Consider the following 16,621-nt stretch of genomic DNA (forward strand, 5'->3'; position numbering starts at 1 on the left):
TGAGTAGCTTGTCTTGGTGCGGCAGCTATGCATAAATATTTTCTGGTTTTAGTTTGACTGAAAAGTTCAGTACTGCTACAGATGCGTTGATGGTGGACAATTTATTATTTGATAGTGTTCGTCATTTTCTTGCTCCATTATTTATTTGAATGAGATTCCCATCCAGTTTGGCAAGCCTAAATGACAGGGTTGGATGAGACTTGATGAATACATTCAGCTCCAACACCATCTCTTTTAAATTGCATCCCAGGAACTAACCAAAACTTATAAGAGGACACAGAAGATCAGAAATGGCTGCTGGCTTGCAAGGCTGTGTAAGAAACATGGAGAAGAACAAGCCATATTTCGCGATGATACTCTATCAGTTTGTGTATGCAGGCATGTCCTTGTTGTCTAAAGCGTCAATCTCTGAAGGAATGAATGCACATGTGTTTGTAGTTTATCGCCAAGCATTTGCTACACTAGCATTGGTCCCGTTCGTGTTTGTTCTAGAGAGGTACGATCAATTTGCCTTTACCAGATTCCATGTTATCATTTGATCAGTTATAGTTAAGGAGTAATGACTGAACCTCTTCCAACTGAAACAGAAGCAAGAAGTCGCCTCCTTTATCATTCCCCTTGCTCTCCAAAATCTTTCTGGTGTCAACCGGGTACATATATGCTCCTTTATTACAACATTAGGTAGTGTTATGTTCTCTCTGTGTTTCACTGCAATGTGTGCTATGAACTTCAGGATCACAATGAATTTAAACCTCGTCTACTATTCGCTCAACTATGTATCGGCAACATTTGCTATAGCCTTAACCAACACAAATCTGGCCATTACATTCGTCTTGGCGGTCTGCTTCAGGTATGACTGTATCCTAGTACTCCATTCAATACTAAACATCAAATTAAAAGGTTCGAAACTTTCCAGAATGGAAAGCCTGAACATAAAACAAAAGCATGGAATGTCCAAAGTGATCGGTGCTGCATTAGGCCTTTTAGGAGCTCTGCTATGCACATTTGTCACTGGCCCTGCTATGTATCCAGAAAGCCAAAAAAACATCTTACATCTATCCAAACAAACTTACACAAAGGATGGTTGGATAAAGGGCTCTCTCATCATTCTAGCAGGCATCGTGATGTGGTGTTTGTGGCTAATTCTGCAGGTTAGATGGATAACATCTCCGAGTCCTTTTATGCCTAATTAATCCTGATTTCGCCTTCTCTTTTGTAGGTTCCCCTCCTTAAGCAGTATCCAGCTAAGCTCCACCTCACAGCACTGCAATGTATTTTCAGTTGTGTAACATCAGCAGTCTGGGCTATGGCAATGGAAAGAAATCCAGAATCCTGGAAACTGGGATGGGATATCAATCTCCTTTCTGTTTTCTACTGTGTATATACACACCAAAGAACTTTCTATTCTTGGTTCTTGAATACTTTTTACAACCTGAGGGCATAGTTTTGTTAATACTTTGCAGGGCGTGATAGTTCAAGGATTTGGGTATTGGCTTCTGGCTTGGATTGTGGAGAAGAAGGGACCTGTTTTCAGTGCTGCTTTTAGTCCACTGTCACTTGTTATTACAGCCATATTCTCAGCAATATTCTTCCAGGAGACACTTCACTGGGGAAGGTTGGATTGGATTACACTGCACATATCATTGTAGGTTTTCTCCTGGATTGACATGGTTTAATTCAACAGTTTTTGTGGAGCAATGCTGCTGGTAATTGGACTTTATGGAATTCTATGGGCAAAGAGCAAAGAAGAAAACCCTGAAGCAACAGAAAGGCAGGAAATGCTAACTCAAGAGAGTGAAAGAACTGATGTAGAGAAATGACAGAATTTTCATGTGATGATTTGTGTAATTGTATGGTGTCACAATAAAATGTGTTGAAAAGGATGAAAGGGGCATTCTTTTTTTTATTGAGAAGGGAAATATAAATTATGACAACTTGACAAACGTTTCTCTCGACAATCAAGAACACACAAACTTATCCAAATAAATCAACAAATAAAAACTGTGCACAACAATATATAGATGTGTGCTGTTGCAGCATTTCTCTTTCATATCTACACACAGGGCTTCTCTTCCATCTCCTTCATCTCGTGCTCGCCCTGATATCGAATACTCTCCATTCTGCAGTTCCCACGCAACATTTTTTCTTTCTTTTTTCTACACGAAACCTAAACTCTTTATTCTTCTGTATCACTAATCACAGTCCAACCCGCAAACTTCCAAGACAATGCCATCTCTAGACAAGAATGGATTGATTCGAACCCACAACAAAGAGAATATCGAAGCCAAAAGAATGGACCATACCACGATGATAGTAGGAAGTCGATCTTGTTTCCCCATGAAACCTTTGAGGAAGGGATATAAGTGCACGATCACCCATAGCGCAAAGAAGAGCTTCCCGAATAGAGGACCCCATGTTTCGTACCCATTGTTTATGGCGTCTGAGACGCCGACTATAACTCCAATTATGTTGATGATCATAAGAGTCATCGGTGGGATCAACAAAGATGTCCACTTGAAGAGATAGAGCTCAGAGAACTCCCCGTCGTCTGCTGCTTTGGATGTGACAGTGAAGTTCGTGTTGACGCCAGCCAATACTTTGAGAAGACCTTGAAGTAGAGCAAAGAGGTGAGACGAGACGCCACCGATCACCCAAAACTGCTCGTTTCTCCACCAGTCGTCAATCCCAACTCCGCCCCACTGCATTTCAAGAACGCTAGTTGCAGCGATGGAGATGAAAAGACCCATGAAAACTATACTCGCGTAGTTGCTGATCTGTGAACACCAACAAAGAATCGTCAGCGTAAGGAAAATAAGAATTTCCAACAAGTTCTTGATTATACTTTTTCCGGTTGCTCACCTCCGGGACGATGAATTTCCCCGTGAGTAGGCAGACTGCGGGTAAAGTGCAGTAAGCAATCAAGGGAAGTGATGTCAATGGATAGACGACTGAGTTTATGTACGAAAATCTCTCCAATGGTTTCAGACCGCATCCGTATCCATACCAAATAGGACAGTGCCTGCTCAAGAAAATCTCGACTGACCCCAAGGCCCATCGAAGAACCTGGTGCAAACGATCTGAAAGATTGATTGGGGCAGATCCCTTAAAGGCAGGTCTTTTGGGAATACAGTAGACCGAGCGCCAGCCATGGCAATGCATCTTGAATCCAGTTAAAATGTCTTCAGTAACCGAGCCGTAAATCCATCCAATCTGGCAATAATAAACAGATTGTGAGACTTACGAGCAAAACATCAGATCGGAAAAAACATACTTGAGTTTCGTGAAAACTGTTTGCATATACATGCCTCTTTCCCCCAATCTGTCTTGTCTTCGTAACCACAGCTAATCACATGAATAGCTTCTTTGAGGAGCGACGCGGATGTTGCTCCCGGGGGAACGCCGCCTTGTTCTAGAAGCGTTGATGCAATGAAAACTGGCGACTGTCCGAATTTTTTCTCGAACTTTACTTGAGGCATGAGGGATGATTTCTCGTTGTCGATTCCTGCCAGAAACAGGGAAGAATGATTCAGTGTTTGATGAAATAAATGTACAGAACATATTAGTGACATATTAGATCATTTCTATCTTACCCTCGATTCCTTCCTCGATGTTTTCAAGAGCATGAATCTGCGGCGATGCATCCCTGTGTTTAATCTTTTCCTTGTTTTCTTTCGACTTCGCTTTCTTGTTCTTCTTCCTCGAACCACAGCAGCAGCAACACCATTTCGGCCAACAATTGCATGTCTTGCCGGGTGGTTTCGCCTTCTTCGGGGCATCATATCCATAAAGAGCTTGCCTTCGGAAGACACATCCAGTTCCTACGTATATCGGACCTTGAATCCCATCAAGCCCTTTCATATTTATCTGTCACCAATCGGAAAACTTAATTAATAAAATGAACCGTCCGCGAAGAGCATCCATAAGCTGTGATAAGTACTACACCAAATGAGCTTACGTACATCAAAGAAGACAACGTTTCGATTTGAGTATCGATCGTGCCTATCAATTCCATCGAATCTTTGTGGAAACTGCACGTAGCATATCTTCTTTCCAGCCTGAGGATCCATCATGAAACACATAGCCTCTCTAAGAGCCTTGCTGTTGTTTATGTAGTGATCACAATCGACATTAAGTAGGTAAGGAGCATTGGAGATCACAGCTGACACCCGAATCTGGATTCAGAAAAACAAACTATCGGCTCAAGCGATTGCCTCGTAGTAGGGAATAATTTAAAGCTTAAAAACATTGTAAAGACAAATACCAAGGCATTCATAGCACCGGCTTTTTTGTGATGCTCAAAACCAGGTCGTTTCTCACGAGAAACATATATAAGTCGAGGCAACTCATTCCCTTCAATATCTCGGACACCATTTTGACCCAAGAACACCTGTCAAGCAAACAAAACGATTATATAACTAAAGAATCCGTAGCTACCATTGCGCCAATAGACGGCATCCCAATTTTTTTTTTTTTGTTTTTTACCTGTATCATTCCGGGGTGATCCCTGACATTATTTCCCGGCCACGGAGTTCCATCTTGCATAGTCCAACCATCCTCGGGAACCTTCTGTGACGTGGCAACCAATGCATTTATTCGGATCTTAAACTCTTCATACTCTCTCTGCATCAAAAGTTTAATCTCAAAAGGGTTCAGTCGTGAGGCTAGACGACAAATCATAGAAAAGTACAACAAAGAATATGTCACCTTCATCGCTCGACGCTCCCTGACAAATGTTGGCTCAACTTTGTCTCTCAAATAGTCAACTTTCTGAGCAAAGTACCATTCGGGAGCCCGGGGTTCAATTCTATATTTCTTGCAGAAGGGAACCCATTTCCTGGCAAACTCGGATGTCTCGGAAAGAGCTTCGAAGGTCAGCATTGCCGCACCATCATCAGATACATAGCATGCGACCTTGTCGATGGGATAATCCACAGCAAGAATTGAAAGAACCGTGTTGGCAGTGATTAGCGGAGGTTCCTTCATGGGATCCACCGTACTCACGAATATGTCCACAGCAGCTAGCCCTGAGGGTTTTCCCTCTTTCTCATACCTGGTAATGAAATTCGGCACAGGAATCAGGAATTGAAATACAAAGACAACTTGAAGATGTGTTTGTAAGAGAATGTATCATTTATTTATTACCTTAGCGACAGTCTGTCTAGGTATGTTTCTCGTACAATAGGAAACCATTTTGGAAACTGATCAAATATCCAAGACACGGCGAACCATATTTCGCATATAATTGAAGTAAGCCACAGCCCATATGCATCGTTCACAGGATGAAGAATTCTGTAATGAAAGAACAATCCTAGAATCGCCATTCGCAGCACAATGATGATTCTGTAAGGGCTTATTTTGCTCGATGGAATCGGTAACTTCCTGGAAAGTGGCTGTCTGCCTTCGTCCATCCTTAAAGTACAAAACATAAGATTTTTAATGCAATTCGAGAGTTCAAGAACCATGTACGAGGACCACATGCAAGAATGAAAAAAGCGACACATCCAGTAAATAGCAATCCATTTCAAAACCATTGCATTTACTCCAACATTAATCAAACAAAAACTAAGATTCGTCGTTGATAAATCAATCCAACGGTTCAAGGGTTCAATACAAACATTGCAGTTGACACTTACCATCGAAATAAAGATCAAATCTTTATCCTGAAAAACTAATTCAATTGGATGAATTCTAGCTTTCTTCTCCAAAGAGCGGCTAAAGTGAAAAGTTAAATGCAGAAAAGGACAAAAACAGCTTCTCTAATTAAGATGGTTAGCACACATTGATGAGTATTATATTGAAGCCATTAATAAACCTTGGGCAATTAACAACGGCTATAAATTTTAGTGGTTGCAAAAGCTAGAAGTCAGCCTGTGGTATTTATAATATTAATCTCACAACAAAAACATTAAATGCAGAGCCACCGACACTCCACACAGTAGAAGGAAAAAGAAACAAAAATGGTGGACCTACTTGGGTAAATCGGGATCATCCAGCTCATCGAAACCACCTTTATCCCCTTGATGCTTAACCACTTGAAGCTTATCATTTTGCTTTCTCTTCCATTCCTCCATTCTTTCCTTCCAAGCAACAGTCCCATAGCCGTACACTGCTAAGTCTTTCTTGGGATCCATTGGCCGTGGAGGCACTGCATTGTAAATCAAGTAGAGAATCCATTTTTAATCCATTGAATTTCTGGAAATAAAATAAACAGAAACCCAAGTAATTGAACACACTTACAGGTCATGGATGAATCAGTGTACGGCATGGGATGAACTCTCTTCCCACGGCCCATAAATGGAGGGATAATGAGTGCGTGTTTGTCGGCCGAGATCGTGTCATCCTGCATCATTAAAATTTGTAAAATCTGGAACTGATGCCAAACGAAATCAAGAACATGGAGATGAAGATTAATTAGTAGATTTGAGTACCTCTTGGCCATACGTGAGTAGAGGAATTTCTGAGTTGACTGCTGAGGGATCCAATTCTGATGGTGTAGTGATTCCGGAAGCGCTGCGGCCAAGATTGTGTCGAGAAGCGAGGGCTGCTTCTGTGAGCTGTTGAGGGTTTCCATTGTAATCGAATTCATGCTCCAAATCGTCGAATTCGTCCTCGTCTTCGTCTCCATCGACTCTAGGGCTCCCTGCAAATTAGGGCAGCAGATAAATCAAATGAACATCGATTTCATGATTGAAAAAAAAAGATTAAGATTTGGAGGAATGGATTCCCAAATTCCAACCCTTGATTCGTTTGTATCGTGTTTTGCACTGAGGGCACGCCTGATTGCCTTCCCTCCTTTCGTATTCGTAGCAAGGTCTGCAAACTGGGAATGCACATTCATTGCAGGCAACAAAAGGCTCTCCATCGACAGTAAATTCGATCTCGTCCCCGCAAATCTGACAAATCTGTCCGCTCAACTCTTTCACGGAAGTCACCTGACACCGACACGGATAAATGAATTAAAAACCAGTTAGAAACAGATCAATACAACTCTTATTACAGATTCAAAAGGAAAGAGAGATTTTGTGTGAGCTGAAAAACGATGATGCAAGAATGATGGTGAAAAACCTTTGACCGGCCCTGAAATCTAGAAAAACAGAAAGGGGGGCTATTTAACTAGAGAAAATAAAAATCAAAGAAAAGCTGCTTCCAAACTGAGCAAAATTACAATGGAGAAATGTGAAAAGAGGGGGGGAGATGATCTTAAATTCAAGAATGAAAAACTGACGAATCAGATTTCGAGAGTTCACCAAAACGACGCTCCGCCATTAATAATCTTGAAAAAAAAACACTCAAAACCGAAAATTAGGAAAAGAAATAACTCCAACAGGACAGAGAAACTCAACAAACAAGATCAAAACTGCGGCGCAAAGTGCAGGTACAACGCGGGACTGAAAAAAGAATGATCTTTCGAAAGAACTCACTCTTCCAATCTCATCTGCATTGATGAGTACAAACTCATTCCTGTTGTGAGAACCAGCCACGAGCCTCCCTTTAGTATCCATGGATCCCAAAAGATAGAGATGGGAAATTAGTGGAAAGATAGAGATGTAAGAGAAGAGAATGTCTCCCGCGGCTCAAGGCCAATTTGGAAACCCCATGGGAAAGAAGGAAGGAAGACAGAGAGAAAGAAGAAGAGAAAGAAACGCAAATGCCCTGTGTGCTTCCTTTTCCCTCTCTTCTTAAACACAACCGCTTCGCATTAAACAAAGAGCTGAAAAGGATGTATTAACAGAACCAAGAAAAATACACAAACGATGAATCGATGATTACTATTATTATTATTATTAATATTATTGCATTCGGTGAAGCAAAGTGTCGGTTTTACTCCCAGTCCCGGAGAACCAGAGAACCTTTTTATGGCATTGGTGGGCGGCTATTTTAATTTACTCTCTCGCCGATTCTTTCCTTAAGAGAACCCCTCTCTCTCTCCTCTCTCTCTCTCTCTCTCGTGCGACTTCAGAGAATCAATTGCCACTTGGGCTCAAAGAACCGATCGACCAAAACCCTCAAAAAACGTCACTTTATCAGAGAGACAAACATGAATGACAACAAATTTACAGAGAGAAACGAAGATGGATTGACGATTCAACGCTTACACCCACCACAGCAATTAAAGTTGAGATCTTTTTAACGCCCAGATCAAATGGGTAATTTGTGAATGGAGAGTTTAAGAAGGAGGTAGACGAGGGTGGGCCCTGTGGGCCCAGGTCCAGGCTTCCTATTGTGTCCAGGGCTATTCTCGTAATTTCATTATTTTATAATTATTAATTTTCCTTTTTCTTTTAATTTTTTTGCTTTTCTTGGTTAAAGACACAACCCATATTTATTAACACTGTTGCTCACCCATCACCTTCTTGGCATTTATGTGTAGTTATTTTAAGGTTTTATGACGTTTGTACAAATCACTGCTGTTGTTAGCAATGACCATAATATTCATTTGTAATCTTCATCACTCTTTTTTGTCGTTGTTCTTTTGCTTACACCATTTTTATATGAATAGTAATTTAAATAATAATAAAATAATAAATTATTATTATGCAATATATAAAATGTTATTATTGTAATAATGAAAAGTAAATTTGTATTTGTCTGAATAAAGGGTTAATTGCTTGCAGCAAACCCAACAATTATGAGGACAATCAAGTGAGGTTTTCTATTTTGGTGATTTTGTATGGAAAAGACAAAAATAGGCAGCTTGCTAGTAAAAAGGTCAGGACAACTTTCTGGCACGTTACAATTACGCTTGCCTTAGAGGAAAAGAATTTATGGCATGTGAAATTCATTAATTCTGTCGCACTGGTAAAGCTGTCTTTTTTTGTCCAATTTTCAGTTGAATATGTTCAATACCCTAACGCAAGTAATCACTGGCTAATGTATTATATTTTCTCTAATTTGGGAATTAAACTTCATTGTTTTTTCTTTTTTTAGTTGAGATGTTTTAAATTTAAAATAAAATATCGAATAATAAAAAATGTGGTTAGAAGCATTTTATATTGAGTTCTCACAGTTACACTTAGGCATTAATTATCCAAGTGTAAAATATACACGCGCACAAATGAGTATATAATTTATTTTAGAAAAAATAAAATGAAACATTAAAATAGAATATAATTTATATACTGCATTATAAATTAATAAGTATATTTCAGATTTCCAAATGAAAATGGGATAGGCAAAATGTCATGTTGTATACAAATATGACCACAAATCACTCTCAAATTGCTGTTTTAGACACTCTTAAGATTTGCCAAAAGGGTTTCCAAAATTTCTTGACAAGCCTATACATCGTGTCCTCTTTCATCCCCAAAATAACAATAATATAATCTAGAATATTGCAACCTACAAACATGTGGGTGACAATATATACAATACAATCACAACATAAATAAATAAATATATATATATATATATATACAGAGAGAGAAAGAGTAGAGAGAGAGAGAGAGAGTGGACAGTGAATGTATATATATATGATATTGGTTGAAATATATAGTAATATATAGATAGGCCCACAATGGCCTGCAAACCACTGTATATGGTAGTGGGTATATATTTCATCCTTTCTTCGGACACGATTTCTTCACTTACAAACATATCCATAGCCATGTGATGATGATCGATATATAAATATATATAGTGAGATAATAATCATTAATGTAACACAAAATTACATTCCTTTATTTTCTGCACCCTAATTTAATCCAAATCTCAATTAGGGTTTCCACTGCTTTAATTAATTTAACCCCAATCCCCATTAATTCATATATCTAATTTGATTAGCCATACATATCTAACAAAATGGTACGTAAATTGTGTGTACAGAAATGCACCCACATGCACACGCTAGTCTTTATTATTATTATTAATAATAGTATTTTCTAATTAAAGTAAATAAGAATTTAAATATTTTTGTGTGTGTGACAGATCTAAACAACGAGGCACATATGCAGCTGGACCCATCGAAGTATAATTCGTGCATGTATGTATATATGCATGCTTCTCTTAGTTCAGTTTTTTTGTGCAATTTTAATTAATTACTCCCATCTCTAAAATATAAAATTATGTGAGCTAATTAATAATTTTATTATCTATTTTAATTACTTCATTGTATTAAATATATATATGTAAAAATAGATACGCATGCACGTCTTCATTATATGTCTTGATCCGACGTCCCACCTTCCATATCCTCTAAATCAACGGCCCAGATATATTAATTTATTTATGGTAGGAACTCACACATTTGTAAATTTTTTAAAAAAAATATCTAAAAATAAAAAACGAATAATGTTATTGCAAAAGTATGGTATGCGAAGGACCCAAAATATCGTAAAGGACAACATTAATTATACTCAATATACATATATATTAAAATCTTTGTCATCAATTAATATGTCGACGAGAGGAAATCAGCTAGCTGTGAAGAGAAATATATATATATATATATATAAAATAAAATCAGAATTTAATTTTATTTATTAATTATAAATCTGTAATATTTTTAAGTAACAAATATACTAAAGATATATAGTAATAAAAAAGATCGATGCATCATCTCCTAATAATTGAAGGTAGCTAGGAATGACTATAAATTAACAAAATTTGTTTGTTTGTTTCATTTAAATGGTAAATTGATGACATAATTAATATTTTCATTACAGTGATATAAGAAGGCATATATATTAAGCAATTTTGTTTTATTTATTTATTTTTAGATAGGTAGAACATGACAATGAAAGCATGTCCCAACCACTCTCGAATATAGTTTAAAATTTACGTCCCCACATTAATTAGCTCATCAAATAATTTTAATACTATATATAATAATTTTTTACGACTATGATTCTATTGGTTTAATAAAATTAAAATTTTTGCCGTGGCATGTGACAGACAACCAGGTAAGTACGTAATTAATAATAATAAACATATATGGTGGTAGTTAAGAGAGAATTTTGATTCTGTCAATTGTAATTTATAAATAAATAAATAAATAAAATGGCATGGTAAGTAATCAAGGAATAATTATTCTTCTCACTTCCTCCACTTTCTATTTATATATTGACCCTTATATTTTATAATTCTATTGACTATTTACTGTCTGAAAAATTCATTTTAAAAAAAAATAATAATAAATTGAGTACTAAGACAAGCAACCTATTATATTGTAGGTAGCTAGTTTGCAAGAGAGATTTTTATATTTTGGAAATTGTTACAGCTTATTGAGTGAAAATCAATCCCAATCATTGAAAATTATGAATTGTTAATTAATTACTATCTTTTTGTGGAATAAATGAATAGATAAATTAAAAAAAAAAATAGAAAAAGCAAAAACAGCAACACATGCAATCAGCAGATGGCCACGGGCGAGGTCGGCGAGTGGGGAACACGCGCTGGAAGGGGTACTGTTTTCGTCGGTGGGAAATTGGGAATTAAAAATAAAAATAAAATAAAAATTGGCAGGAAGCTCAATAATGCAAATACGACGTCGCACCACCTCCGCCGACACAAGCGAATCATACAGATCGACGGAGGAGGAAGTGCCACGTGTCGGACACGATGGGCCGAGGTTACAGCTCAGTGAGAAAAGACCAACTTGCTCTGTCTCTCTCACTCGGTGAGCTGTCAGACGGCCAAATTGCCCGTGAGGAGCGAGTAATGTTTGAGCACTCCAGGGACCTCAACGCCAGACACATCCTACCCGTCCATTGTGCGGAACATCAATGGTTCAGATCCACCCGAGAGCTCGGACCCCGTGATGACACCGTTTTCATTTTCAGACTCCCTTTCTTAAGGGAAATTTGGTAGACTTTATTGTATTTCTCCCCACCAATTTTAGATCTTCAAATTAATGATGCTGATGAGTTGCTGATATCTAAAAAAATGAAAATCTAACAATTATATATATATATAAAAAAAAAATGATATCAAGATTATGAGTAAATAAATTGGTGAGAAATGATTTCTTGCCCTATTATCGACACTGTAAGAGTGGCGGAGGAACAGTCTTAGAAAATAATTGGTAAGCTGTCAATCTTGAGCACCAAATAATTGGACAAAATTAGTGGTGACAGCTTGTTAAATGTCAAAGAAAAAATAATATGTTGTCTTTATGGACTGCAGCTGCCGACACCCATTTCACAATTTATTCATTTCATTTCATCAATACAACAAAATACTTACATTACATTACAGATTGACTGATTTTATTGAGCTCTACTACTACCTTTTTCTTGTTCTTTTTCATTTTAAGGATATATATATATATATAATATATAAATATAAATGTATATGTAGAGTGTATAAAATTAAATGGAATGGGCCAGGAGAGTGGGGAGGGAAGGTAAGAAGTAAATAGTTTCTGAAGTGATGTCAGATAAATATGTAGTGAGAATTAATGCGATGCAATCCTGCAATAAATATTTACTAATATGAAGCAACCTCCACAAAAAAAAAAAGAGACATACAGTATTTATTATTATTATTTTTAAATGGAGATCAATTAATTTTGTATAAGTAAAAATAATTCATAAATAAAAGTACACATTTTACATGAAAACAGAATTGTGGCTGCTGGGATTCGAGCCCAGGTCTCCACGGCCACAACGTGGAATTCTTACCACTAAACTACAGCCACTTATTTGTCCAGTTGTTTAGACTTAATATATATATATATATATTTATTGGCTACTCATTTAATTGCAATAGTTACCTTAAAAACAACATTGTTATTATTACAACTCTACCATAACGGTGGTAAAAGACGTTATTTATTGTTATTATTATTATTATTATTATTATTATTTATTGTTTAGTTGTGTAAGTAATGTGACAAAAACCACTGGCCGTACAGTAGGCATTAGTCGTTAGTGTTAACTATTGTTGTCTCTATTCAAAACACAAATTAATATTTATTTAGCATTCTCGAAACTACTGCTTTCTGAGTTTGACTATTGACTCTTAGAAGTTTGTTCATTTTCACATGCCCTTTTCTATAAATTCTTGTACTTTGGCAGTGTCATGTCATGTGCGCATCGATTACAATTCAACAATTATATACATATATATATATATAACGCAAATAATTGCATCAAGGACGCAATATATTATTTTGCACACTCTAATTTTTGCATGGGGTGGGCTGGCCCACTTTAATTGGGCCAGCCCAAAATTACTAATGGGTTGATCTAGAGCACAAGTTGAAAGATTTCCTAATTTTAAAAATTGTAACCAAATTTGAGGTTCTATTTTTTATGTTTTTTAAAGCATTAAACCCATACAAAGACTGGAATTATTACATATTGCTAATAGTACACCAAATTATGCTAAACAGACATGATATAAACGGTTAGATAACACATAATTTATGTTACTATATATGACACCATTATCTATACTATCACATGCTATCATTAAGTTTGATACACCATATACACTCATAAAACACATTCATAGAAACAATCGGCTGTGTTTGTTTGAAGATTTTAATTTGAATAATAAAATTTTGAATTTAATACTTGATCAATGTGACATAAATATGCATGGGTGATATATTTTAAATGTAAAATTATTATTATTATTATTATTTTATATAAAATATAGGTATTTGATTTTATTTGATTTTTTTTTTTTTTTTCTTTTGAATAGTAAAAATCAAACTAAAACATCCAAACAAAGGCACACACCACATATTTTTAAATTACACAACATTGAACTTATACACACTGGATTATTTATTTATTACCACACACACATATATATATGGTATATATATAGAGAGAATAATACAAGTCCACACAACAGCTGCACGTACAAAACAGCAACACACTTTTGATCAGCATCAGCATCAGCATCATCATCAGTTATTTAGGGTTTTATATATACCCATCAATATATGTATGCATGTATGTATGTCTATATATATATATATATATATATGTTGTTGGAAGAAGATCGATCGAGCAGATGATCGATGGGACGTAGGTTAATCAAAGAAGTGATGCTTCTTGGTATGGCCCTCGGCCTTTTCAGCTTCTTCCTTAGCCTCCTCCTTCTCGTGGTGCTCATGGAACGCGAACCCGCCGGAACCCACCGCCGCCACGCCGGCGATCTCCTCCTCTAATTTGTGCCTGTGCTTGTGCTCCGGGTCCTTCTTCGCCTCATGCTTCTCATACTGATCATCAATACATTTCATTCATTCATTCATTCATTAATCAAAATTAGGGTTTTGGATATAATTCATAAATTATTTAATTTTCTTATTACCAGCGCGAAAGCGCCGGCGGCGGCGGCGCCGATCTCGCCGAGGTGTTCCTTGTGCTTGTGGTGGTCCTTTTCTTTCTCGTAATCCTCTTTCTCCTTGCGATCATTGTAACCTGCCGTCGGATTCTGTGCTTTCTCGTACTCATTCTCGTCGTAGCCGCCGCCGCTCTCGGCGTAACCGCCGGCGTAATGGCTGCCCTCCTCCTTCCCGTACTTCTTGTCGCCATACTCGTCGCCGGCCGTCTGTCCGTAACCACCATAACCACCGCCGCCGCCGCCACCGGCGCTTTCTTTGCCGTAGTCACCTCCTTGGGCGGCGTAGCCACCGTAGCCGCCGACGTTTTCCTTGTCGTACTTCTTATCGTAATCATCAGTCTGGCCATAGCCGCCGCCGCCGCCGCCACCGGCGCTTCCTTTCTCGTAGCCACCGTAGCCGCCGACGTTTTCCTTGTCGTACTTCTTATCGTAATCATCAGTCTGGCCATAGCCGCCACCGCCGCTGCCGCCGAATTCGGAAGTCTTGTAGCCGCCTCCGCCGCCGTACTGTCCAGTGCCTTCAGGGGCGGCGGCGGAGTCGGAGTAGGGCCTCTTCTCCTCCTCGTCGTCGTCCTTGTGGCGGTGGAAGAGGTGGTGGTGGTGCTTCTCTTCAGACATCGTTGTATACAAGAATTCAAATTTTATTAATTAATTAATTAGATTAGATTAGATTAGATTCTGTGACATGAAGATACACAGACAATGCGCCATACTTATAGGTGTAATGTGGAGAGTGGGCGACAATTCTTGGCGGGTCCCGGGCCTTGAGGTCCCATAACCATAGTGACAGCAGGTGTAGCTAGGTGGAGGGAGCTGAGGCCATGGACCCCGGAAATATGTGAGTGTGGGAAACGCCATAGAAATTAAAAATATCGTGGAGAAGAGTGGTTGAGGTTGGCTTGGCATAAATGGATCAATTGATTGGGCGGTTGAGATTTCCACAATTTTATTTACTTTTTAAATAATAATAATAGTATTCACGGATTATTGATTTCTTATCCGATCTGAAACTGACACTGAAAGTGACAGTCTCCACAATATCAAAATTGTGATTGAAGAATTTCAAGAATATACTAACCCAATATTATCCTCTACTCTACTCATAATATTACACATACACAGTAGTGATTGGAGCTAGATATTACCACTAAAGGCATGCAATCAATTAATTAATTGATGGGAGTTGAGTTGAGTTGAGTTGAGTTGGGTTACACTTTAATTTGTTGATGATATATATATATATATATATGGATCAAAAGCAAAAGGGATCGATCGATTGATTGGATGATAGAAAAAGTCAGTCGGTCACATAATGTATAGTACATAATTATTGATGTTGTTAATTAATAAAGCAGCAAGACTGAGTATGGTCACCATTGTTATTATCTCTCCCCCACCCCCACCCCACCCCACCCTTCTATCAGTGTTAGTTATCACCAATTACATTGCAACTGGGTATGTATATATATATATATATATATATATCTATGTGTATTAATCCCAACAGTTGAAGTCGGTAGGGTTTTTTGTTTTTTTTAGTTAAAGTCGGTAGTTTATATATGCGATGGACAGGTATGGAGTTGTGCCACGTGTACAAAGATTTTATCAAACGACTTCTTGTCCTATTCCTACGTGGTTTCATCTTGTATGTGTCGACTCGAGGTTGACAATACTACTAGCTAGAAGATTATTTATATTTATATTTATATATACAGACACAAAAAATGTCGGCAAGGCAAGTAGTTTGGCCCACCCCTAAAAGAATCCAAACTCACCTTCAAGAATATGCTGCTGCTCAACTTAATACTCGTTATCCCATTATGTGTTGGCATCGGAAGCACACTTATAGTCTTATACAATATAATAAATATTTGATTTTAACAAACCACGTATTACTATACAATATATTTATAATTATGAAACAACAATACAAATACAATATATGAACGGACAACCTCTTATGCAGCACAAATACTAATTAATTTCACCCTAACCGTTCCCCTAAATAATACTAATTAAAAAAAGCTACTCCACTAAATAATACTCTCTAATTTCCACCCGACAAAAAATAGTAGTTTATTAAAAAATAAAAAATAAAAAATAATTGATGTATTTTGAAAATGTAGTTATTATTTAATAATAGTAATAAATATAATAAAAATAGCTATATTTGTAATAAATAAAAAAATGAACGAAAAATAATAGGCAAATATTAAAAATTTTATTTTATTAAAACTAATGATAAACTAAATTTAACATATAATAATGATTGATAATAATAATAATAATAATAATATATTGCCAAGATGCGCAAGGCAAGGACATA

General features: G+C 37.2%; 3 protein-coding genes and 1 non-coding gene across 4 annotated transcripts; 1 reads left to right on the forward strand and 3 right to left on the reverse strand.

Moving 5' to 3' along the window:
* The first annotated feature begins 48 nt into the window (after positions 1-48).
* On the forward strand, positions 49-2,033 carry LOC127246688 (WAT1-related protein At1g43650-like). The gene is made up of 7 exons (XM_051268200.1): positions 49-496; positions 588-650; positions 734-850; positions 917-1,151; positions 1,220-1,378; positions 1,464-1,615; positions 1,685-2,033. The coding sequence occupies exons 1-7, from the start codon at positions 291-293 to the stop codon at positions 1,818-1,820; spliced, it is 1,068 nt and encodes a 355-aa protein (XP_051124157.1). The 5' UTR covers positions 49-290; the 3' UTR covers positions 1,821-2,033.
* On the reverse strand, positions 1,872-7,692 carry LOC127246682 (cellulose synthase A catalytic subunit 2 [UDP-forming]-like). The gene is made up of 14 exons (XM_051268190.1): positions 7,422-7,692; positions 6,737-6,932; positions 6,429-6,640; positions 6,238-6,340; positions 5,971-6,145; positions 5,143-5,409; positions 4,705-5,050; positions 4,483-4,620; positions 4,262-4,387; positions 3,960-4,172; positions 3,591-3,864; positions 3,306-3,502; positions 2,860-3,210; positions 1,872-2,774 (listed from the first exon to the last, which is right to left on the reverse strand). Exons 1-14 carry the CDS (start codon positions 7,500-7,502, stop codon positions 2,193-2,195), a joined length of 3,261 nt encoding a protein of 1,086 aa, XP_051124147.1. The 5' UTR covers positions 7,503-7,692; the 3' UTR covers positions 1,872-2,192.
* Positions 7,693-12,562: 4,870 nt separating this feature from the next.
* On the reverse strand, positions 12,563-12,634 carry TRNAH-GUG (transfer RNA histidin (anticodon GUG)). The gene has a single exon. It is a non-coding gene; the product is annotated as a tRNA-His (tRNA).
* A 1,029-nt stretch (positions 12,635-13,663) lies between these two features.
* LOC127246694 (uncharacterized) lies at positions 13,664-14,990 on the reverse strand. The gene is made up of 2 exons (XM_051268207.1): positions 14,263-14,990; positions 13,664-14,170 (listed from the first exon to the last, which is right to left on the reverse strand). The coding sequence occupies exons 1-2, from the start codon at positions 14,911-14,913 to the stop codon at positions 13,982-13,984; spliced, it is 840 nt and encodes a 279-aa protein (XP_051124164.1). The 5' UTR covers positions 14,914-14,990; the 3' UTR covers positions 13,664-13,981.
* Positions 14,991-16,621: the final 1,631 nt, after the last annotated feature.

Source organism: Andrographis paniculata, unplaced genomic scaffold, assembly GCF_009805555.1.
Source record: "Andrographis paniculata isolate CXL003 unplaced genomic scaffold, ASM980555v1 Contig30END, whole genome shotgun sequence".
Classification (NCBI taxonomy): domain Eukaryota; kingdom Viridiplantae; phylum Streptophyta; class Magnoliopsida; order Lamiales; family Acanthaceae; genus Andrographis; species Andrographis paniculata.